The following is a 24,855-nucleotide window of genomic DNA, read 5'->3' as shown; positions in this document are numbered from 1 at the left end:
CATTTTGTCTGTTCAGATACAACCACATGCCTTAAAACCTTGGATGGCACCTCACTTTGCATCAATGAACCCGAACTGCAAAAGCCATTTTTTCTGAGCCAAAGAGTTGAGTGTTCCTGACCAGCCAAGTCGATCAGCCAACTTGAATCTAACACTTGGCACATGTAAACATTAAATACATATTGAGGCAAATATTATAGCCTAAAATTTGCCAAGTAGGACTTGAGTTATGACATTTTAACATACACTACCGTTCAAAAGTTCATGGTCACTCAGAAATGTCCTTGTTTTTGAAAGAGAAGTACATTATTTGTCCATTTTAAATAATATCACATTGATCATAAATAGAGTGTAGACATTGTTAATGTTTAAATGACTACTGTAGCCGGAAACAGCATATATTTTTTATGGGATGTCTACATAGATGTACAGAGGCCCATTATCCACAACCATCAGTCCTGTGTTCCAATGGCATGTTGTGTTTGCAAATCCAGGTTCGTAATTTCCCAAAGCTGATGTGATTATTAGAAAAGGCTTTCGCAATTATGTTTGTACAGCTGAAAACTATTGTGCTGACTAACGAAGCTTTAAAACTGGCCATTAGACTAGTTGGTATCTGAAGCATCAGCAATTGTGGGTTCATTTACAGACTCATAATGACCACAAACAGAACTTTCTTGTGAAACTCAATTCCATGTGAGAAACAAGATCTCGTACAACGTTGTGTAGTACCTTTATAGAACAGTGCAAACTGTCTCTAACCAGAATAAAAAGAGGAGTGGGAGGCCCCAGTGCACATCTGAGCAAGAGGACAAATACATTATAGTGTCTAGTTTGAGAAACAAACGCCTCACAAGTCCTCAACTGACAGCATTACATAGTATACACAAAACACCTGTCTCAACATCAACAGTGAAGAGGCGACACTGGGATAATGACCTTTATTTCCAATCTTTCACTGTCCATTGTCTGTGTTCTTTGGCCCATCTTAGTCTTTTCTTTTTATTGTCCAGTCAGAGATCTGGCTTTTTATGGCCAGCGTCCCAGAGTCACTTCTTCACTGTGTGCCAAAATCTTTCTATCCTTATAAACATATTTATTGGACTTTTGTTTTCATAGTTTACCATTCGATTGTATTTCTGTATATTCCAGCTCCTGATTCTGCAACTCAACATTAGATTTTTGTTGCTTGTGGGTTTTTTAATCCACAGCTGTGTGTCTAAATGCATGGAGGAGAACATTATAAAATATTCAATAATTATGAATAATATGTTGATTCAGTGATTTTCATTATATAGTGTTGTAGGCAGAATTCTCATAACTAATGGTGCCACAGTTAGGCCCCACCTGACTCTTTAATAGACCGAAGGTGCCAGAGCTGAGCCCAGTTTAATCCCTGATTGTTCCTTAAGTAAAGTTATAGGACTGTTTTGTGGTCCAATTTCCTAACTGTCTTAAAGGTAACTTTTAGCCATATACAAACCACATAAAGTTTTAATACTCAGAATGTTTTAATGTTCATAGGAGGTGAAACAATGTACAATATTTTAGTTAAATCTGCGTAATTATCCAATCTAAGGGACAGTCGCTGTGTCAAGGATAAAAAAATTTATGAATAAAATATGAAACCTCACATGTCATATATCTCTGTATAACTGGATATTTTCATATTTAAAAATGAAACATTTATTCCCTCCTTTAGTATCTTTTGTAATTTCAAAGATTGTAATGAGGACAGAAAATATGCAAGATTGTTTGGAATACTTTATTAATTATATTTACAAATAAATAATTGAAAAATGTGTTCAGGTTTCTTTTGAAAAAAAAAGGATTGGTCATTTTAACCATAGATTAACCTTACCCTAGTGCAAACTTTTTAGTAATTCTATTTTCAAGGCCCTTTGTCAAATGTGCATTATTGTCATTTCATCTGACAGGGGACGTCCTGAAATATGGGTCGATTTATTTCTGCAACTTATATAAAAATTGGCTCAACTTACCCCACATTCCCATATAGGGAAATCAGGTCGGAGCTACATAGCTATTCTACGAGTTGTCTGGGTCTGTAGTAACGCAAGTTTTAAGCTCTTACGAATAGTCAGAAGTAATAAACGTTTAGGCACCAGGCCTCTTGACCATGAGTAAAATAGAGTACTTTTTATTTGAGGTGGTGCAGTCGGTAAAGTTTGTCCGTGGACGTGATCCGTCGTTATTGTCCCCTCGCGGATGCCATAGATTTACGAATGGCAGTCATTTTTGAATATATCAATGTTTTCTATTGACATGCTTTCGGCTAGAAACTGAAGACGTTTAAGTTTTGTTCGAATTTTGTTTAAAAATACGTAACAATGAATGTTCAGCCTTCCAACCCCAACAACCCGATTGTGTTCTTTGACGTAACCATTGGAGGACAAGTGAGTCGTTTTATTGCTTTTAGTGATAGTAAAAAAGACGAAATCACCAGCTAGCAATTTTGGCTAGCCATCTAGCTAGTAGTTGCTAGCTAGGTAACTTCGTCCTAAAATGTTACGGATTTATTTCATGGGATAGTGCAACTTCGTGAATATACATCATAAGGAAACGTCTGTCACTTTGGCGAAAGCCTGTGTTCTATTAGTGAGTAAAACTTTTGTGAACTATGAAAATCGTGTGACAACGCGTTATTGTTAGCTGGCAATAGGGGATTATATTTTGATTTATATCTGAAACTATGTAAATTGCTATAGAAGTAATAACAGATTAGTGTTTTATTTTTAAAGGACAGTAGATGCGCATATTTACGTATGCATTTCAAGGCTTTTATTGACAGGTAATCATGCTAGGGAGACGGGTGAAGAAAAATACAGGTTAGCTAATGGTAGAGATTGGAATTGAAACCTGGTTAATAAGTTATACTATAATCGTAATTAACTGCAGTCCATGTAACAAACTCAGACAAAAGATGCTAGTATGGGCATAATTGACTGGAACAGCCATTCTCCCTGTAGCTATTCTATGATTTTCTAAATGGTGGGCCCTCAGTTATGTAGGCAGTAAATGGGAGTTATATGGATTTTAAAAACTCTGTTTTTAAGATATGATTGAAGTAAATTATTAGATATGATTAACTGTCTGCCATTTCATTGTGATTCTTTTTTTAAAAGTCATAACTAAGTAAACTAGAAAAACAAATGTATTCTGTAACTGGTGATGGGAAGCACAAAGCCGACACTTCAAGGCTTGCGTCGCAATTTCAACCCAGTCTGATCGAAGAGAAAGGGATTGATGATGTATGAAGCTTTGCACCTCACACAACCATTGGATAGGGTTTTTAAAAACATGGTGCTTTCCAACCATGCTTTAAAACATAAACTAAATTAGTCTACAGCCTAATTATCAAGAACTAATGAAATTCACAAGCCTGTGAATGTCAAAACGTTGGACCATTGTTAGAATTGTCTTATAATTTTGGTAGAGACATCAGCTGGCCGATAGCTCAACCTGTAGACCTATGGATGTATATGTAGTTGTTTGAGTTCCAATTATTACTTTTTCATTCATAATTTTGCTGTCCGGAATATTTGCTTGTCAGTTTTCTAATATCACATCTTTAATCAAGCATGGGATCCACCATAGTTTATGAATGTTTAACTCCAGCATTTCTCTCGTAGTGAAGAAGATTAAAACAAACCCAAGAAGATAAAACAAACCAAAAACATGCGTTTTTTTTGTAAAAAAAAAACGAAATTCCTCATCATGTTAGAATTGCAGTGGGGAAGGCCAAACATGGATTATGAACCGGGAGGAACTTTACACTTGATCCACTAGATGTCAGCAGGATCTGGGTAAAGTTTCATGGCCATTTTATATAAATACTTACTCATTTGTAAAGCAAGGCCAAAGTGTCCTTTACAGATTGGCCACTTTGTGCCATATTGCACACTTTGGACACATTATGAATTTTCAAATTCATACCTACACAGAACATACAACAGTGCAAAGGTGATTAAAATAAGGGTTATACATGATGGAAAATTAGCTTCCCTTCATAAAGGTACTAACAGGAGGCACGACAAGGAGGTGGATCCAATGATCTAACATATGTTAGATCACCACATGTGATGTTAGATCATATGTTGTATCTATGCCTCCTTACACACAGATAGTAAGCAAACAGTTGGCAGGAGTAGAAAGTAAAAGAGTAGAAGGGAATATTAGAAAGAAGGGGGAGACTTATCGACTTCTGGGAAAGCTCTGAAATGGCCAACCAGATGATGGCGTCACAGTGGGTGTCAAGAGCCAGAGGGACCACCTGAATCACTGTTGGGGATTCAGGGAGAAATATGGGGATGAATAGGCCATAAGAAACAGCCACAACATGTCAGAGCCAAATCACATAGGCAATTAGTTATATATTAGGTCATTATGAACAGAAATCTACTATAATGACGTGACCCAATTGGCAGTTAAATGCTCAGAAACGATATGACATAGTCTATTCCAAAAATCTAGCATAATATGCTAATATATTACCCAAGACATACAATATATGTTATTGTACTCACCAAGTTGCTTGACTCACAGTCCATTATTTATTCCAAAAATCTAGTCCAAATTGGTCTCCTATGTTACTTTTCCACTTCGGAGAAGCCATTTAAACTTTTGCCGAGTATAGTTTCGTGAGCCGCGACAACTATGCGTCTTGTTGGTGTGTCCTGGGTGTGCGTCTGACGGTGATCGTTCAACAATTGCCGTAAAGTGTTGCACGTGTGCTCTCAACCTAGCAAGTTTCAAATCCATTGGTCGTCATTTGAGGAAGATGCATGCTACCAAAGGCATACGTTTGGCATACAAAACGATGCTTTGCTATATCTCTGGGACTCTGGGACCCGAAACTAGCAGCCCTGGTGCCTTAGAAAAAATATTGTGTGGATGTTGATTATACTCTAACATTTGCGTAGGAGTTAGTTGCTGTAATAGCTACTTTAAATTGTATACTGCAGTTAGATTAATGAGATTCTAAGTTTTCTGAGCATATACACTCACCTAAAGGATTATTAAGAACACCTGTTAAATTTCTCATTAATGCAATTATCTAATCAACCAATCACATGGCAGTTGCTTCAATGCATTTAGGGGTGTGGTCCTTGTCAAGACAATCTCTTGAACTCCAAACTGAATGTCAGAATGGGAATTTTGAGCGTGGCATGGTTGTTGGTGCCAGACGGGCCGGTCTGAGTATTTCACAATCTGCTCAGTTACTGGGATTTTCACGCACAGCCATTTCTAGGGTTTACAATGAATGGTGTGAAAAGGGAAAAACATCCAGTATGCGGCAGTCCTGTGGGCGAAAATGCCTTGTTGATGCTAGAGGTCAGAGGAGAATGGGCCGACTGATTCAAGCTGATAGAAGAGCAACATTGACTGAAATAACCACTCGTTACAACCGAGGTATGCAGCAAAGCATTTGTGCAGCCACAACACGCACAACCTTGAGGCGGATGGGCAACAACAGCAGAAGACCCTACCGGGTACCACTCATCTCCACTACAAATAGGAAAAAGAGGCTACAATTTGCATGAGCTCACCAAAATTGGACAGTTGAAGACTGGAAGAATGTTGCCTGGTCTGATGCGTCTCGATATCTGTTGAGACATTCAGATGGTAGAGTCGGAATTTGGTGTAAACAGAATGAGAACATGGATCCATCATGTCTTGTTACCACTGTGCAGGCTGCTGGTGGTGGTGTAATATTGTGGGGGATGTTTTCTTGGCACACTTTAGGCCCCTTAGTGCCAATTGGGCATCGTTTAAATGCCACGGCCTACCTGAGCATTGTTTCTGACCATGTCCATCCCTTTATGACCACCATATACCCATCCTCTGATGGCTACTTCCCGCAGGATAATGCACCATGTCACAAAGCTCAAATCATTTCATATTGGTTTCTTGAACATGACAATGAGTTCACTGTACTGAAATGGCCCCCACAGTCACCAGATCTCAACCCAATAGAGCATATTTGGGATGTGGTGGAACGGGAGCTTCGTGCCCTGGATGTGCATCCCACAAATCTCCATCAACTGCAAGATGCTATCCTATCAATATGGGCCAACATTTCTAAAGAATGCTTTCAGCACCTTGTTGAATCAATGCCATGTAGAATTAAGGCAGTTCTGAAGGCGAAAGGGGGTCAAACACAGTATTAGTATGGTGTTCCTAATAATCCTTTAGGTGAGTGTAGATGTGGGATGAAATATATAAGATGCAGCTGGCAAGGTAATCTCCATGCATAGATTATTATTTATGTTAAGGTTACATAGCCTTGTGTACAACATTGTAAACAAAACAAAAATGTCCCTTGCACTATGAATGAATCAGCTGTTTTAAATACAGCTTCTCAAGATTACAAGTGTGTGGGTAGTGTATGAGAAACAGAGAGATGGGTATACTTCAATCAAGCAACAATTTCTTGTTGATCTTGAGGAAAATACATTGTTCTGGGGATGGGGTTGTTTTGTTGCTCAGGCCAGATGACAGCAGTCCACATTCAGAGAAGATGCGCTCCACAAAGGCTTGCCAGGCAGTAGCACTAATGAGTTCCAATGCCACAGGGTAAAGTTTTGGATAGACAGCCTCTCTTGATCTCCAGAACTGCAAGTATCTCATTAAACCCACCCTGTTTGACATCGTAGAGATACTTCTTCATTTTGGTCAATAGACTATCGGTCACATTAGGCTGATTTGTGGAGCACACATTGACCTCTATACGGGATGCAAGGAAACGGTATTTCTGAAGGACAGCAGGAGAGGCTCCTGTTTAAGTTTGAGTGGTCCTTGCAGTGGCAACATCATGCTGAGAACCAGCTGGATTATACTGAGCTGCCCTCCCTAGTGGGACTGTCTGGTGATTGAAGAACCAGTGAAACACTTGGATCCATTAGGAAGGCTGCTGCTGGTGTAGCATCAAACTGTGTGGAATCAGGGCTAAGAATGCCAGCGAAATATTCTCGCAAGGACTTAAGCAGGACTTGAGCTAATAGCTTACCAACAGTTGTCGTCAGCAGGTGTGCCTCAAGGTTGAGCAGGCATGGCACTACTGGCTGTCACTCTGAAGCTGGTCTCTGTGAACTGCAAAGGGCTCAAGCAGCTTGACAAGGTTCTCCAGCTTTGCCCAATCGCTTGTGAGAAGTGTTTCCATGCCCTTATCTTCAAGTAATTGGTTAGTTCAGCTCTGGTCTCCAGCAGTCTTCTCAACATTTCAAAAGTGCTGTTCCAGCGTGTGCTACAGTCCCTGAGAAGAGTTTTGCCACACCTTTTCATCAATTCTTCATTTGCCACTGACAATTTCCTCAGTGTTTACCAGCGTTCTTGACTGAATCAGCACTTGGGTGCTTCATAGCATCTTTAAGTGTGAGCTCAAGGGTGTGGGCCAGGCATGGCATTCCCGGGAACTTGTTGTTCTGTGCTTGTCTTCTGGCAGGTCAAGTTCTGAGCAAAGCAAAAAGATAAAACAGACAAACAATTTGATAATTTAAACATCAATTGTTAAATGCACAAAAAATTGTCATTGTTCTGTTACATTCCAAACTGAGCTATGTATTTGATTTAATAAAAACTGATTCATGAAATAGGGATTTTGGCTGTACTCAATCCTAGATTCCAGAGCATATTTATGTAAGCTAATTTGTTTTATTATATTTAATTTCTTACACTGTGAAACAAAGGTTGAATCTCAGCTTTTTTTAAGCTAATATCAACAACTAAATTTACTGTCCTAAACACATCAGTGTTTTAACTAGGGATAGTGAAATTATTTCACTATAAAAAAAAAATGTAACGATCAATTCTGGAAACTGTAATCCTGTAGGATACGTCGCACAATGGCACGCATGCAAAAAAATAAATAATATATTACGTTTTTTACATCCAACTATTGTCATAAGAGTTTGGGGAAGTTATTTGAAAACTAACTTAAGGATATTCTGATATTTGATTAATCACACCCATCCATAGTTTTAACATTTACATTTTCATATTTGTCACTATAGCCACACTCACCGATGCCTCCACACTCCTCATACTCCGTGTCTGACTCTGACTCTATCCACAATTCATCCTGCCTGTCTCCAGACTTCTTAGCTGCGCCTGAGAAACATCTTCTGACTTGCTACGTTGCTCTCGCCTTCTATCCCTAAGCAGCCACACAGCCTTGACGATATTGGAGCCGTTAACTGTCACAGCAAGCAGCACCTTGTCATCTGCTATACCCCACGAACCTAATGTCTGTTCAATGCAGCGTGCAAAGGACTCCCCAGTGTGAGGGTGTTCCTTTCGGTGTAAGTTAAGAAGTGCATGGTGAACCTGGCCTTCGGGCGGACAGTAGAAACAAGCTGACACACCCATGAAAGATACAGTTTATCCTCTCTTGCTCCAACAATCTACACATAGGGTCAGCTTTCTCGCCTCACTTATATCTTTCAATTTCTGCTTTGCCGATTCTATCTTAGTTCCAATAAGGCCATTGACTCTTGCAGCTCCAGGTGTTTTTAATTTTGGTTTGAGTGAAGTGCTGTACTTTTTGAAGGCAATCGACTCACACAGTCGTGTAGACATCCCAGTCTCAATGAACATATGAACCAATGGTTCCTCCCGCTTGTGGTGTTCCTGCGTATTAACTGAAGCATTGCATTAGTGTTTTCTGGTCTACGGTTGCCTCATGTTCCATCATGCAACCTGGAGTGGGGTCAGCTGTTTGGGGTAAGGGGGGCTTGGTGTTCTCCCTTTCCTTGTCTAGGTAAGCCTTCTTGTGTGCACTTTCAGATTTGTGGGATTTTTTTCCCTTGAGAAATGCTTCACATATTTGATCACCTTCGACTGCAAGGCGCTTGCTCTTATCTGAGACACAGTTGTATTTAAAGAAATCCCAAATAGGACACTGCCGCTTTCTCCTGACTTTCGCCGCCATGATGCCAGGTGAGGGACATGAACTAAAACTTGCACAGCTAAGAAATTGGAAAATTTATTTCATATCCTCCCAAGATACTAGGCCTATGTAGAAATAAATCGACATAGACGAAAACTAAATACATTTTCTTTATAATTTTTGTTTATTTTAGTTTTGCAAACACAGTACAGTTTCAGTTAGTTTGTTTTTTTGTGAAGCCTTATTTTAATTTCAGTTAACGGAAAAAAAAAATCCACAAGTAGTTACTGATTATAACCTTGGTAAGAGGCGAGTCGAGCCGAGCCGGTACCATGCAGTGGAAAAGCGCCATTACATGACAGTTCAACACAAACGTGCGCATGCACAGACCGTTACTTTTTTGACGTCCCTCGCTAGCTTATTACTGTGAACGTTGTTGCTCTGCTCTGATGCTCGTGCGATAGTGAACTGCGCGCGATGGAAAATGCAGTAAGTAAAAGTAAAGTAAAATGTGCTAAGCTTGGGGGGGGGGGGGGGGGGGGGGGGGGGGGGGGGGTCGTATGTCATAAAAATATTATGCTTTTCTGTTGGGGTGCATCACAACATAGCAGCGACCCTCTCCGGTGTTCTAATTACAATAAGAGGGAAACATTAGGTACAAACATTTACGTTTGATAGCCTTATGAGATTATCTCGCCAAAGTTAGATCTACCCGCAGATGGCGCCTGACTGGTGTTAATTTTGGACCCTGTTTGTAACACTATTTGGGCTTGAAAATTTAATAGTAGTGATTTTACAGTTGGTGGGGCAAATTTGGAGGCTGGTTACACTATGATCTTTAAACCAAAGCTATAAAAGAATGTTACAGTTGATAGAATTTTCTTTTTGTATATCTTTTCGGAAATTGCTTTCTTCAGGCGCAACTTTAAAAAGCACAATCCCTTGGCCGCACGGCTACACATTTCAGATTTTATTATTAAAAAACACTCTCAGTACTGTACTAAACTAGGGGTTGTTTTCATCCAGACAAAATCTGCCTTCTCACTAATTTACTGTGTAAAATATTTTTTTTGTGCTTGCTAATGTCAGACTTGGAAGCTCAAGTGTATTTTCCGCACCCAACACTGACTTTGTGTGCTTAATGTAGTTTGTGCACGCAACAATGGATCTCAGCTCACAATTTGAGTTGCTACAGCAATTTTGTTAACTGTTGGAGTAAATTCATACGATTTCCAAGATTCTAAGGAGTTAGATTGCAAAAAAAATAAAGTAAATTGATGTGATCGTAAAAAAGTTTTACATAAGCGTGAAATCTGTTGAGGTACAAACACTGTTACGATGACAGACTTTTTTTTCTTTTTTTTTTCTTTTACAAATCTAATTTTACAATTCTAAAGTATAACATCACAATCTCAAGTTTTGTCAGTTTCATCTCATCCTCCCAAAAAAGGTAACCACATTTTCCGGAAGCAGTGCTAATATAATGATGTGCAGTTTGCGAACAATTTGTTCATTTTGAACTTATCTTTTTAGTGACTCATTGAACTGTATCGTTCAATCGATCATTTGATAGCGGATTAGTACAACAAGATCACTATGTGCATTCACAGAAAAATAAAGGCAGGAACATCATAAAGACAAGTTTATTACTGATAATTGAATACAGACTATAATAATTAACATATGTAGCTGATTACTGATGCCATGAAAAAAAAAGATGGAAACAAGCACGGAGCTGCTGCCTTTGCATAAGTAAAAAAGATTTGTGAAAGACTGACTCAGTCAGTTTTATCATTCAATTGAACGGTTGTTTCATTCATTTGAATGACTGGCGGCGGAGTTCTGTTGTCCTTGTCCATCTGCTCATGCTTCCAACCTGGATTAGGTTTAAATAGAGTCTGGACTCAGCCCAAATGTATTTATTAATCATTACAATTTGTACTCTTAATATGTTCACCCGGCACAGCCAGAAGAGGACTGGTCACCCCTCTGAGCCTGGTTCCTCTCTAGGTTTCTTCCTAAATTTCTGCCTTCTTAGGGAGTTTTTCCTAGCCACTGAAATTCAACACTACTGTTGTTTGCTCCTTAGGGTTTAAGGTCAGGTGTTCTGTAAAAGCCCTTTGTGACAACTGCTGATGTAAAAAGGGCTTTATAATTACATTTGATTGATTGATTGATTTAACCATAACTGCACAAATAAAAAATAAAAAAGTTTTTAAAAATTACCCTTAATGGATAGTGAAAAGGCAACCAGATGAACTGATAGGCAAAAGATCCACGAGACCTAACACAGAGAGGAGGTTTTGGAAAAATGCAACCTTTTCCCCATGTGAATAGTCTACAAAAATGGCGCGTCTTTGCAGATCCCTCCCGGGGGTTCTAGTGGGCATAACGAGTTCCGCCACTGCATAGGTCCAGTCTACTTGTTTAAGCGCATGCATCGTTTGTCTATAGGTGACATGAATTAGGTATTGAAAAACAGAGTTTTGTACAACATCAGTTTCGCCTAGTGAATACAATATTTCTTATTATATGTGTATTATTAACATGATATCAATATTTCATTTTTTAAATATTACGGTTATGATCAATACCAGTGTATCCCGACACCCCTTTTTCACAATAGCATCATTCAAAATGGACATGTTCTCATGAAGGCCAAAGGAGAAATATCTTGGAATATTGAACCATCTTGATGTCACATTGCTTTTTTGTCTTAGTTTACTGTCGTCGGGCAGTATCTCACACTACTAGTGCACTGTATCACTAATGACATGTTGCCGGGGGTAGCTGCATTTCCCCCTCCCGAGAACAGTAACAGTCTAGAAATTATCAACTGAGAGCAGAGCCCAACATCGGCACAGTGTCACTTCTTCCTCCATAACGGGTCCAGCAGTCCTGTACCTAAATAACATTATTTTTTATAGCTATGATACAACCACATGCAAAATTATTATACTTTTAGACTATTTGCATGGTAGATGGACTAGAAAAAAGTTAAGTTAAAATCCCCTTTGAAGTTAACCCCCCCCCCCCCACAACAAGACATATTAACTTATTCCGATTAATTATGCTCAATTACAAGAAATAAAGCAAACACTTTGAGCTGCACTTTAAGGGTAGAAGTTTATTGTAACTGAGACGATAGCACTTGGCATATCTGTGGGAAAATGTGTTGTGCTTCCGCCTACTAGATTGAATATGATGATACTGTAGTAGTCAGACATTCACTAGAAGTTGCAGTTTGTACTGAAACTGACATTTAAAAACCACCAAGCATGTGAACAATGTAAATACCTCAGAAAAGCCTATAGATTTCTGGGTAAATATTATCTTGCACTATTAGCATCATGGTATTATAAGAAACATTTTAATTGATGTAGACAATGGTCATTCCCTGTATAGCAAAACATGGTTCTACCTAACACACCTTAATGCCCATGAGCTGTGTACTATATTTGACCTAAAAGGGGTCTAGATAACCAATCTAATAAATGGTCCCACTCAAGGCTGAACACTCTCTAGAAGGCCTTACTGATAAGAAAAGGTAGTTAATATGTTGCTGCCCTAAGATGGCTAGTGACTAGTTTGCCTATCATCGTAGTCTCCTGTTGCGTGGTTGTTTTCAGATGTATTTTATTTGCTTGAACCAGAATTTAATCATTAGTTATATTGGACTTACCATGATAACTGTAAATACGACATTCATATAGCCCTGTCTGAGCAGATTCAGGTTTGTTTTAAAATTGTATTTGTTTTTAACCATATTTAACAAGGTGAGTCAACCAATTCTAATTTTTGACATCCAAAGGCATACTCTTGCAAGAAGACAAGACAACACACAGACCCACATGTAAAAACATTTATATAAAAAACACAGTTTACAAGGAAAATCAGCATAAACATCAAATTACATGAACTATATACAGCAATACACATACATATTGATTTGACCTTCAACCATCTTAGTGGTACCAGTTCAATTTATTGAACACTTCAGTTAATTTATCGTCCCAATTGATATGAAATGGAGTGAACATTGCATGAACATTTTGTTTACCCATTTTTCAGTGAAATTTATATTTCAAAAAAGGAACATGTTTATTAAACAGTTTTTCTTCAAGAAATAAGAAACTGGGATAACCATATATTTTTCAGAAGATATGGATTTAGAAGGGTGAGCTAGGCAAGTTGGTTCAACATTCATGTCGGAAAAGTTACTTTCTGACCACTTCTACAATGGGAACAAATGTATGGAAGGCTTTGTCTGAATTAGTCGTGAAAAAAATGTGCGGTGACTGCCTGTGTAAACATGAATCGTTGCGGTTTTATAACTCCTTTTCTTTCTGACATGATTTTGACATGTCCCCTGAGAATCACCCAGTTACTTAAAAGCATTTTGAAGAATCATGTAATAACACTGAAACTGAGAAACATGAACTTACACTTCCATGTCAGCGGCAAGTATTATTATATAATTTAGGCTTCCAAACAATACTTACGACTGTAACAGCGTAATAACTTCCTCTGTCCTCAATCTGTACCGGACATTTTTAGACGATTGCAAATTTAATAGAAAACACTTCATGTTGTCATGTCAGCTTTTGTATTTGCACAATTTAGACCTGCAGGAGTGGGTTTCTGTCGTTTCCTGTCAGGGTGGACATAGCATTGGGAAGTTTCTCGCCATCTCTAACATGTCCTCTACTTAAGTGCCAGTAAACCTGCCACTGGCAAAGCTCGTCCGGGGGATCGCTGTACGGCCCTAACCAGTCACTCCTGAGCCAGAACATCAGCCCCACCAATAAGCTGTCGGCACACTTCAACCACAAGATGTTAACGGATATGTAAGCTGGGACTGCAAGGCCCAAGAGCTCACAGGCGACGCCCATGAACAGGTAAGATGCCCACGTTGTCCCAAAGCCCAGCGTCAGGCTCAGGTAAAGGGGGGGGCTCTGCCATTTGGTTTCCCCCAACAGATCCTTCTCCTCATCAGCTTTTAGCTGCTTTAAGTTGGTGTACCTATAGATCAGACTGTGCTGCAGCTTAAAGTTGGCATTGTCCCTCTGCTTTGAGAGCCTGTTGGCCTCTTTCATCAAGGAGCAAATACATTTGTAGTGGAACAGCAGCACAGAGCAGATGGCTATGAAGATCCCCACTGAGAAATATACCACCAGCGCAGAGTCCTGCACTGCGCATCCTAAAGCATTCCTCCCTCTTCCGTACTCAACCTCGATCAGGCCGGTGAAGGCTGAGCAGTACGAGTGTACACCTGCAAGCACCCACACCACCAACGTAAGCATGCAGTACCAGGGGGTCCTGTAGGGGGCGCTATGGAAGCAGGCATAGTCCAGCAGTCCCAGGCCTAGGACAGGCAAAGGCAGTGCGCTGAACATGGCTGAGGCGTGTGCCAAGAAAAAACATGTGGACACTTGGGGGCTAGCAGGTCCCAGGACCCATACGGCTCCCACAGCACATGACAATGCTACATCAACCAGGAAGACTGAGAGGCCACAGATGCCTATGAAGGAGGTATGCAGACGGCGATGGCTCAAGGACAGGATTAAACAGTCCAGACCCACCTTTAAAAGCATAATTAACAGAAACTGGCTGGTGTTTTCCTCACTGCAGGTCTTGTTTTCTTCCCATGACTTGAGGATGGCTAGCATGTTGTAGCTGCTGTCTTTGTGCCCTGCCACAGAAGGAATCTCTTGGATCTGTGACATTCTGTTCAATGTCACCATGTTCAGAAATATGCTGTTGAAGAGAGTATAACAGATGTTACATATAACCAGCTTCTATGAAGCAATAAGATTGTTTTTTCCTAATGTATTTCTGTATTACCTGGATTTTCAGCAACAAAACCCATTACACACCTTTTAACAGGAGTCAAAATAACAGATATGCTTTATTGATTGTAGCATGCATCAACACTCATTCCTTTGATTCCACCAACCACAAGTATTAAGAAAAACAGTAGCTTATGTTTTCATTAAACTGGCGACAGTCTGAGGCTAGTCAAGGGTTAACATTTGCATGTTTGGCAACCTATTGATTACATGTTTAGATAGAAAACAAATTAATCCATGTGTAGGAGGAAATGCATTTGTCAGTAAATTTCCACATGTAGTAACATTGTCAAAGATGTAAACTTGCAAAATATGGTTTTACAAGTTATGCTGTATCTGTTGTTCTATCCATAAATTATCACGTCATGTCATTCTCAAGTTCCATCCCTTCACTCTTATACAAACCAAGCAACAGGACTACATTAATTTAGTAAAACTCAAATTAAACGTTTACAATTGCGCACACAAGCTGTTTATCTATGTAACACTTATCTTTTGAAAACGTCATGTAGACCCACCTCTGTCGCTGTTAATCCCAATCACATATGAGTAGTTGGAGATCAGTGGGAGAGTCAAAGCTGTACTCTCAACTGTCGGCCAGAGAAACGTTTGGTAGTTTCAGAATTATATAAGCCTTTTATTGCCTCGCTGTGGGTGAAACCTGTTCCGTATTTCCAGGATGAAACTAGACACACCTGTCATTCTACCTGCCAGTTTCCCCACCTTCCTTTGCCCCATCCCCCCAGATGATTCATGTTCTCAGTTTTATGCTACTTGTTGTTCTTAGAAAGGTTTTGGGTGGGGTGAGGATTTACTTCTAAGACCGTGCCAAAGCTATTGATTTAGTATGTGTGTCCTGTAACGATGCCTGTATGGGGCTAACACTGTTCCAACCGGAAATATCCATCTTTAATAGTCACTGTAGCATCTTGTAGTCGGGTTTGAAAACAAAGCTCAACAATAATGGCCAGAGATGATGTGAACTGTGGTTTTAAATGTATGTTTACTGTAAATAAATTTATTCAGTAGCATATTAGTCTTTTATTATGACAAGTTGTTTTTATATGCTGCCTGTTTTTTTTCTCTTCAGGTTCCTAGTAATGCATAGCAGGTTTAAGGCTTTGTAGGTTGTGTACTAGGATAAACAAACTACTTACCTTAGTGACCCAACCTCAGCATTCGAGAAGCCAGAGTAGCTAATGTTTTCCAGACAGTTTTTGCATTCTTATCACTGTAAAGGATATAAAGAGGACTCTTTGTTTTGGGCCAGGGCTAGAGAGAGGTTCGGGCTCCAAGAGGATTTAATGCTCTCCTTGCTTTAATGGTATCAGAGCTAAGGGAAAGCAGTGCTCAACAAGTAGGGCCGAAAGATGCTGTGGCCTAATCTAGCTAGCTTGGTTAGCAAGCTATATACAGATTCTTTGCCTTGCTACTGTGTGGTGTGTTTGAAAGGTCATAGAGTTTATTTGTGAGTGGAGTGAATTACAAATGTTAACTATCTGCTAGCTTATTAACTTAAATATCATCATGGTGGTAAATAATAAAGTATCTCATCATTCGTCTAAAGTGCAGTGCACCCTCTCACCTACTAGCCTGTTCTGTACACACTTATCTTAGAAACACACTTTTAAAATGACAGGCATGAAACAAGGCATTGAATAGCTTAATCATTCATCAATATCTTTTTTATTATTATGTTTTGGTTTTCAAGCAAGTCTTGACCCTACCTGTTGTTGACTCAATCTTGATCTTTTGTCTTCCGTCTCAGAACGATGCCAACCAGATCAATTTAAGCCATCCAAGACCCTGTCACTGTACTCTTAAAGATGTAGACTGCAGACGCTGGACATCCGTTAGGGTGGACTGACTGGCCAGGACTGTTGGGTGGGTGAAGGGGTTTCTCCTGGGATGCCTTGGACAAACGGCTCTTGTCAGAGGGATTGAATGTGCCCCTTCACCCCCGCAGTGCTGTGACAGGCAGGGATGCGTACAGAGATCCAGTCCAGAAACCCACACACACTAATATAATTGCTTACTATGAATTAGAGTACAGTGATTCATTTCCTTACATCTCCATAATGATTAGTCTGAATGCTACATATGGTATTTGACAATGTTGCTGTAGGGAAATGTAGGCTCTTGTTTTACTGCCCACTTACTGCAAGGAAGTCAGTGGTAACTGACTGGAACTAATGGATAGTTGGTAGGTGCTATGGTTGTCACCGTATAGCAGTGTCACAATACTTAGGTATAATGGCAAGCAAATAAAACAGGAAGCTGACTTAGTAGGCTATTGTCCGCCTCATGGATTAACGTTTTTTTCGTTTTGTTGCAGTAGTTCTGTTTGTTATAGTTAAATGTGCGTTGTGTTTTAAAGTTGTGTCACTGGGGTCTTGACATCCTTACAGTTGGCACTACAATGCAAACCCACTGGTATTCATTAAATTACCTAATGGATATAATTATTTTAAGCAGTCACATTGTGAATCAGACACACTGTGATATCGTGATTTATAAAACGTAAAATGTTAACTGTTAATACACTAATCATTCATTAGCCATGTGTGGCAATATTTTTTTTTTTTATGTTTTGTAAATTTCTAAATGTTCTCCGCAATTTAATGATGCAAAAATCCCGATTCTGGGGGAGGAGATATCTCAGTTGTGCACCACTGTAACCCTCCCAACAGCCCACCATTAGTGCTCCCTAACTAAGACCTCCATCAATAATGATAAAAAACACTGAACTGTCATCATTGCCAGAGATTGGCATGGACTCACCATAACTGAAGGACCCCAGGGTCACAATGAGACTTGAGATGACACACAGAAAATAAATATATTTATTGCAAAGGAGAGAACAAATTACACTCAGTGAGAATGCAAAACGTTGATAAAATATGATTGAAAGGCTAAATAAATATTAAAATCAACTACCATATTGAAATTGCAAACTAGGCCAACTGATAAGGAATAGGCTACTGGCTCTCATCAATGTTCCGTGTGAGGTAAACACACGCATTTACTTTCTCTGGTTTCAGACAGGATCTCATTTGCGTTACAATGTTCTCCATTCTCGTACAGAAGAAAGACAAAGTGTGCCCAAATGGGTTACGTAAATTTGGTTTAGCTACAAAAGCCATATGTATGTTTTTTTTCATCTTCAGTGATGAGAAAATAACAAGCCATACCAGAAAGCACCTTACAGGGTGACAGTACTCAGTAGCAGCACAACCAGAACTTAATAAACCGACTGATGTGTTTAAGCAGGGTTAGATCAAATGTCTGCACTCCCCATATCTCTTCACAACACACGTTTTATACAGTTGCGTAACAACTATTGTACTTTGTGAGGGGTAAAGTTCCTTTGACAATGACCAGATATGGCAGGCTACTTTGAATCAGAGACAAGCCTCCCATTATCTACACCTTAAAATTTGTATATTTGCATAGAGATGGAACCAATTGAAAAAGTCATGAAATGCAATCTGTCAAATGGGTATGAAACCTACAAAGGTAGTGTGGTGTTTTCAACTGAGAGATTCTTTAGACATACAAAGCATTCCAGGATTATTATCGGGGGAAACAAAACTTTCAGAAACCGGTCAAACAAGTTGATTATACCATTGTGTTCTCTGTCCTGTTTACATACACATGTGGAATATAGAGTCTGACAATCCTGTATTTTGGCCTTGTGTCCTGTGTTTCGCAACAGAACATTTTAGTTTGTCCTGTATTTCAGTCTGAATTTAAACTTGTATAATTTGCTCTAAAGGAAGTGGTACTGGTGAAGTTAAAGGTTAACAACCGATAACATATCCATGTAAATGTATTTAAAACAACATATCAAACAATTATTGATTTAAAGTTGGTTTAGAAGGAAATAAAATGTACAACAAATTATAGCCCATGGAAAGAGAAGCATTACATTCCCCTTGCTAAATGACCTATGATACACCTGAACCACCTTGTGACTGGTGGTGATATATGATTCAAGATCACGTTTTAAGTGCTGTGTGCTATTAGTGAACATTTGAAGTGGAAGCTCATGTTTCTGTCCTTCCCCTTTGAACACTTCTACAATCATTGTTACGTGACCATCCTGTTGTCCTATATTTAGGTATTTTAATCAATCGACCCCAGTGAAAGGTTAATTTCCTTTGACTTACTGTTTTCTAGGAAGTTGGGAGAATGAAGATAGAACTCTTTGCCGATGTGGTTCCCAAGACGGCAGAGAACTTCAGGTAGCCTAATAGTAAACAAAGCTTTCTCACCTTAACCAATGCTTTCCTGGTGTAAAACTATGCCTGTAACGTTGTATGTTACGGTGTTGTAGAATGTCAGATAAAAACATGTTTAGGAGTAGAGTCATTTCTGAATTGTTTGTTAATCTATTTTCTAATTTTTATTTCATTGCATTCTCATGCTTAAATGGGATAATTAAATATTGGTTGGTGATCACGCAGTTTTTGTCCCTCCAATTAAAATCTGTCTTTTTGTCTTTTACAGGCAGTTCTGTACAGGGGAATTCAGGTATGGCATTCTCAGTGGACACTTGATAGGCTATTGGTCTCTGGTATCTACTTCTAATTTTCCACACCTTAATTTTATTCTTATGGGATTAAATCATTGAAATTGAGGGATCAGAAGTTAAATTAGGTTGCCTTGTCTCATTGCACCCTGGCGACTCCTTGTAGGGCCTGTAAGCTCAGTCAAGGCCCAAGTCCAGCGAATGCCATTCCTTCCGGCGTATAAGGATTCAGGTATCAACTTCTTGGTTAAGCGAGCTGCGTTGGAGTTCTGTTAAACTATTTTACAGATTTATTTTGGATTGCTTTGTTGCATTATCTCCACAACCACTGCGGGAGAGTCAAAACTCTCGCCAAGCAATTGTGTTTTTATCACACTGTTCACGCAACAGAAATAGACATGCTAACTAGCTATAGTGTTTTTATCACACTGCTCGCTCAACAGGAATAGATATGCTAACTAGCTGTTGTGTTTTTATCACACTGCTCGCTCAACAGAAATAGACATGCTAACTAGCTGTTGTGTTTTTATCACACTGCTCGCTCAAAAGAAATAGACATGCTAACTACGACTGAACTTGCAGGTTGACCTACCAAAAGGAGTAACTAGAGTGAGACAAGACAGCCCTGTTTCATGCCGGGTTCTGTTGATATGTCACAACCAGGATTCCAACACCTGGCCATGATAACCAGATGTACTGCAATGCTGTGATTTTAGACCCCTGCACAAATCAGTGGCTAAATTGCACATGCTATTAGTGGAATGTATTAAAAGGGCTTGTCAACATTTGAGATTGCACAAAATAAGATGAAGGGGACATGAGACCAGTGGATTCAAGTAAAATATAAAAATATTTGGGATAAATAGTATATGACTTAAAGCACACTAAGTTAAAGCATGGGTGGTGTGTCTTAAAAAACTTCTTCAAGATGCTTATAGTGTCTGAGGACTGATCTCTAATGATATAACCATAGCAACTGAAGGCATCCTCTCCAACCTTTTCTGTTCTGACCATTGGAAGAACCAAATGACCAGTCAAAAGTGGGTACCATGTTCATTTGTCTATGCAAACTCTCCTGTCTCCTACAGAAAGGATGGTGTCCCTATTGGATATAAAGGCTGTGCATTCCACAGGTATGGCCAAGTGGGATGATTGTAAAATATGTTAATTGTTACATGCTGTATGTTTATGAGACAGAAAATAAATGTAATGGAAATGATGATGTGCATGCAGTTGTTGCTTGCCAGCTACAACATGCAAATAAAATAATGTTATCCTTAAGACCTATCTATTGTAGGGTGTTTAGTTGATGAAGTGGTAATGGTAGCACACTTTGTTATTATTTGGTCTGAAATGAATAATACAATTTTAATGTTGGCAACTAAATTCCTTGTGAATGTTTTTTATTGCCTGTTCTGCTAGGGTGATAAAGGACTTCATGATCCAAGGTGGGGACTTTGTAAATGTAAGTATATCCTCTTCTCTTGGTTGTTTCTGTTGTTTTTCAATAACAGCCAAAGTGTTAGTTAATTCATCATACTGTAAACAACAAGGAAATGGAAGACTTCAATAATTTATAGATTTCAGTGCAACCAACAACTTCTAGCTTATGTTCGGTGGTTATTTTTTGCTACTTCCCATACATTTGGCCCATATAATCTTGTGACAAATAATTTGTTTTTAGTTAGGTGTACTATTTTGGTAATAAAAATGTGTGATAGCTTTTCATCTACAGTGAAACTCTAGCCCCATCTACCTGTGTCATAGACCACATTCTCTTGTCTACAATGAGGCTTGTTGAACCTTTTCATCTTTTACCACCTAATGGACATGTTCTGAACTACAGCTGAGTTTCACGACTTACTGTGGATACTTAAATCTGAACCTGGATGCTGGAGCACAGCTGGTTTCTCATCCAATCAGTTTGTTAATAGTTTGCACTGATTGGCCAGTACACTCTTTGTTCCACAAAATGTTTATAGAATTAAATGTACCATTACCATTACCACTGATGCTGCAGTTATATGAACTTATACAGCATGCTGTTTGTTTGCCTTGACCCTGTAGGGCGACGGTACAGGTATCTGCAGCATCTATAGAGGACCGTTTGCAGATGAAAACTTTCGAATGAAGCACTCTGCCCCTGGCCTCCTGTCAATGGTACTGTACCTCTATGTTAAGACCAAGAATATCATTCAAACACTGGTGCTTTTCAACACATGCTCCACATATTATACATTTATGAGAATAGACAATGATAATAGATAATAAATCTTCCTTGTTTATGTAGCTGTATAACATTCAGTAAAATCTCTTTTAACCCTTCCTGTTCAGGCAAACAGTGGCCCTGGCACAAATGGCTGTCAGTTTTTCATTACCTGTACCAAATGTGACTGGTTGGATGGGAAGCATGTGGTCTTTGGTGAGCATCAGTAGACAATGACACAATTGATACAATTTAACATGGAAATGGGTCTTGACATATTTTACATTTCAGGGAAAGTGGTCGACGGCTTGCTTGTAATGAGAAAAATTGAGGTGAGTTTTTCTAATCATTCTGTAAAAACATTTAACTTTATGGGCTGTTTGTTTTTATGGACAATAAGCAGAAGCATCTAAGAGGTCCTGATCCAATTTTGTTAATCAACTATTTATTCTTGAATTACATAGTATTGTACTGTTGAGCCCTCTGCACTTTGCTAGGAAACCAAAAGGAAAATGTATAATCAGAGCTAGTGGTTTATTGCTGTTGTTTCCTTGACAAATTAAACATGGCACATCACTGAATGGGATCTTTACCTAACCAAAACCCACTTTACATTTCATTTTCCATCTGGTGAAATCAGAATTGGACTCCCACTTAAAATGTACTGATTAAGCCTCGCCATGTAACGGACTGTCTGAAGTGAACTTTACATTTATTTTTTAAGCACTTTTTTATTACTTTTACTGCATCAAAAACCTTAGCTAGATGTATGATGGTGTATTTGCAGTTGATCAGTCGTAGTGGCTATATTGTTACTACTATGACTCATAAGGGGCAAAGCAATCTACATTCCTACCGTTGAGTTACTGATTCCCACAATGTTGAACTGGAAAATAGACTGGCTTCTGTGTTCACTGACAGTCAGCTTCGAGCTGTGTCATTGACAGAAACTAATTCCATTTGCTGATATTATGCATCGGTGCAGCTTATTTGGGTGAAAAACATTTCGGTTTTTGTAAATACAAATGAATATGTAAATGAGAGGTTGTTTTGATGTTTCCCTTTTCTTTTTATGCAATCTTGTATGCATATAATGATTTTTAGTGGATTTAGTGATTTTTGTCACTGAAGGAGGATGCCTAAAAATGATTCTACCTGATTCGATTCTTTTCATGTAGGACTGTTAAATGTTTTTCAGTCATGTTGACCTCCATTACTGTAGTAGTCATACGGTACCAAACCTCTCCCAAGACTCAAAATGCTTCTTAATTACAGGAGCCAAATACATGCAGAATAAATGAGTCAGGTCGATTTTTAGTCTATGTCAGGGAAACGACCCCATTCTGTTTTCTAAGCAGACATTTGTATTTCTTCAAACTTGACACACAAAGCCCTTTCATTTCTAAACAGTTGAATAAAAGATGACATTTGTTACTGTAATTCCATTTCGGAATTCCAATTTCAAAGTTTTAATTTCAAGCAAATGCATGGGGAGTGTAGATAAGAATTGTTTACTACTATATCACAGCAAAGCAATTTTTTTTGAGAAATTGTGGTGTAGAAATTGCTGTATGTCATTGAACTTTATCTGGACAATTTCTCCCACAGAACGTTCCTACCGGCCCAAACAACAAACCCAAGCTCCCCATCCTCATAGCCCAGTGTGGGGAAATGTGACTTTCCTCAGCAATTTACTCTTTTTATAATTTTTATTTCAATCAGTGTGTTCTTATCCCATTTTTGCTATCAATTGACCTGTACCTAATTCTGTTTACTTCTTTAAATTGAGTGGAAGTTAGTCTGTTAAAGTTTGCTACACACATTACATTTTTCTCCTATGAATAGTAAGTACAGCTACACAAACTGACACGTCCATGTTTTACATAATCAGTTTCTCTCAATTCCTGAAATTGTAAATAAAGGATGTGAAAAGGGTCCAATCTATGCGTAACATTTGGGAAACTGTTTCTCTTACACATCAACCAGACCTAAGCCTAATCACTTCTAACCAAAACGTCATAATTTTTATTCGGCTGCATGTATTAGTGACAGTAGGCAACAAAGGCAGTGACCAGAATAGGGTTTCAGTGATGGCCTCTTGGCATAGTGGATCCCCATCACGGTCTGTCACTACTTCATCCATTTGAGCAGGGTCTTCAACCTTTTCTTACTTCTCAGACTCCCATCCAGGCAATCAGTCAAAGGGCGGTCCATTATATGTTACAAAGTCACATACTGTTGTCCTTCTGAACTTGCACAATTTAGAAATTTGAAATGTGTGTGTAAATACGGATCATGTGAATAAAATATCTTTTTTTAAATTAAGTTCATTGATAATGTAGTTTTCATCTCTTACCAGATGTGTGGCAAACATGAGTTGTGTCTTGATAGTCTTTTTTAAGAGCATCTTCCTTTCTGACCACCCATGTAGGTCTGTGCATTTCACTTCACTTTGATTGTGGCAAGAGAAGCCTGTAGATCAGGGGTGTCCAAACAGTTCCACGGAGGGCCGAGTGTGAGCAGGTTTTCGCTCTCACCTTGTACATGATTGATTAATTAGGTTACTAATTGGTTAATTTCTACCCTCACCTGGTTGTTTAGGTGTGAACTGGGAACCAATTTAAAGGAAAAAACAAAAACCTGCAGACACTCTGCCCTCCGTGGAACTGTTTAGACACCCCTGCTGTAGATCCATTGATGTCAACCTGGGTTTCTTAGAGACTTCAATGAGCCGTCTTTTGGTCAGCTCCTGGGCTGAATTTGGTGGGACAAACTTTGCCAGTTGTTGTTTGCCAGCGGTCTGGAATTTTTATTATTTAGTAGATAATCTGTCGGACAGTGGAATGATGCACCGTTTTGAAAATGTTCTCATCTTTAGGCTGGACCCTTCTAAGTTACTCTCTTATGAGTTCTTGTTTTTGTGCACCTGATTCTAATTTGAGCCATTTTATGTGACGGCATCTTTTTCCACATAAGGAAATTGCCTATTTATTATTCCATAAATGTTTTCAAAGCTAATTGTCTTTTTGTGATTTATTAAATTGGGTTACCTTCATCAATGAATGTGCTTGGAATTAGCTCTGATCCATATGTCCAGATGTTTAAAAAAACAGTAGCACATAACATTGATTTGCAGTAGTACACATTTTAAAAAGTCCCAATGCAACACTACTTTTATATGTTTAGAGTTATAACACTTAAGCTATCATAATTGATTGCCAAAGTCTTCCGGTACAATGAAATGGGAATGTGCCAAAAAGCAGAAATTCAATATTCAACAATTCATAAAATGTTCACTGTATACGGTGAAAGAAAAATCTGGAAACCGGACCAGGACAATACAGAGATCCTACCAAACCTCCTT

At 38.8% G+C, this 24,855-nt stretch overlaps 2 protein-coding genes across 2 annotated transcripts; one reads left to right on the top strand and one right to left on the bottom strand.

Annotated features, from left to right (window-relative positions):
* Positions 1-2,174: 2,174 nt before the first annotated feature.
* Positions 2,175-23,812, top strand: ppih (peptidylprolyl isomerase H (cyclophilin H)). The gene is made up of 9 exons (XM_010875664.3): positions 2,175-2,414; positions 18,934-18,998; positions 19,264-19,287; positions 20,374-20,418; positions 20,708-20,750; positions 21,353-21,445; positions 21,620-21,707; positions 21,783-21,823; positions 23,100-23,812. Exons 1-9 carry the CDS (start codon positions 2,349-2,351, stop codon positions 23,166-23,168), a joined length of 534 nt encoding a protein of 177 aa, XP_010873966.1. The 5' UTR covers positions 2,175-2,348; the 3' UTR covers positions 23,169-23,812.
* si:dkeyp-100a1.6 lies at positions 12,754-15,374 on the bottom strand. The gene is made up of 2 exons (XM_010875663.3): positions 15,273-15,374; positions 12,754-14,662 (listed from the first exon to the last, which is right to left on the bottom strand). The coding sequence occupies exon 2, from the start codon at positions 14,647-14,649 to the stop codon at positions 13,525-13,527; it is 1,125 nt and encodes a 374-aa protein (XP_010873965.2). The 5' UTR covers positions 14,650-14,662; positions 15,273-15,374; the 3' UTR covers positions 12,754-13,524.
* Positions 23,813-24,855: the final 1,043 nt, after the last annotated feature.

This window comes from Esox lucius, chromosome 12 (genome assembly GCF_011004845.1).
Source record: "Esox lucius isolate fEsoLuc1 chromosome 12, fEsoLuc1.pri, whole genome shotgun sequence".
Classification (NCBI taxonomy): domain Eukaryota; kingdom Metazoa; phylum Chordata; class Actinopteri; order Esociformes; family Esocidae; genus Esox; species Esox lucius.
The sequence above is the reverse complement of the archived record's forward strand: the minus strand, read 5'-3'. Positions and strand labels throughout refer to the sequence as shown.

Excerpts from the sequence above, each read along its gene's own strand:
- ppih (XM_010875664.3), top strand. The coding sequence starts at position 2,349 with ATGAATGTTCAGCCTTCCAACCCCAACAACCCGATTGTGTTCTTTGAC. Across the intron at positions 2,415-18,933 it reads ACGTAACCATTGGAGGACAA|GAAGTTGGGAGAATGAAGAT; the intron begins GTGAGTCGTTTT and ends ACTGTTTTCTAG. Across the intron at positions 18,999-19,263 it reads AAGACGGCAGAGAACTTCAG|GCAGTTCTGTACAGGGGAAT; the intron begins GTAGCCTAATAG and ends TGTCTTTTACAG.
- si:dkeyp-100a1.6 (XM_010875663.3), bottom strand. The coding sequence starts at position 14,649 with ATGGTGACATTGAACAGAATGTCACAGATCCAAGAGATTCCTTCTGTG.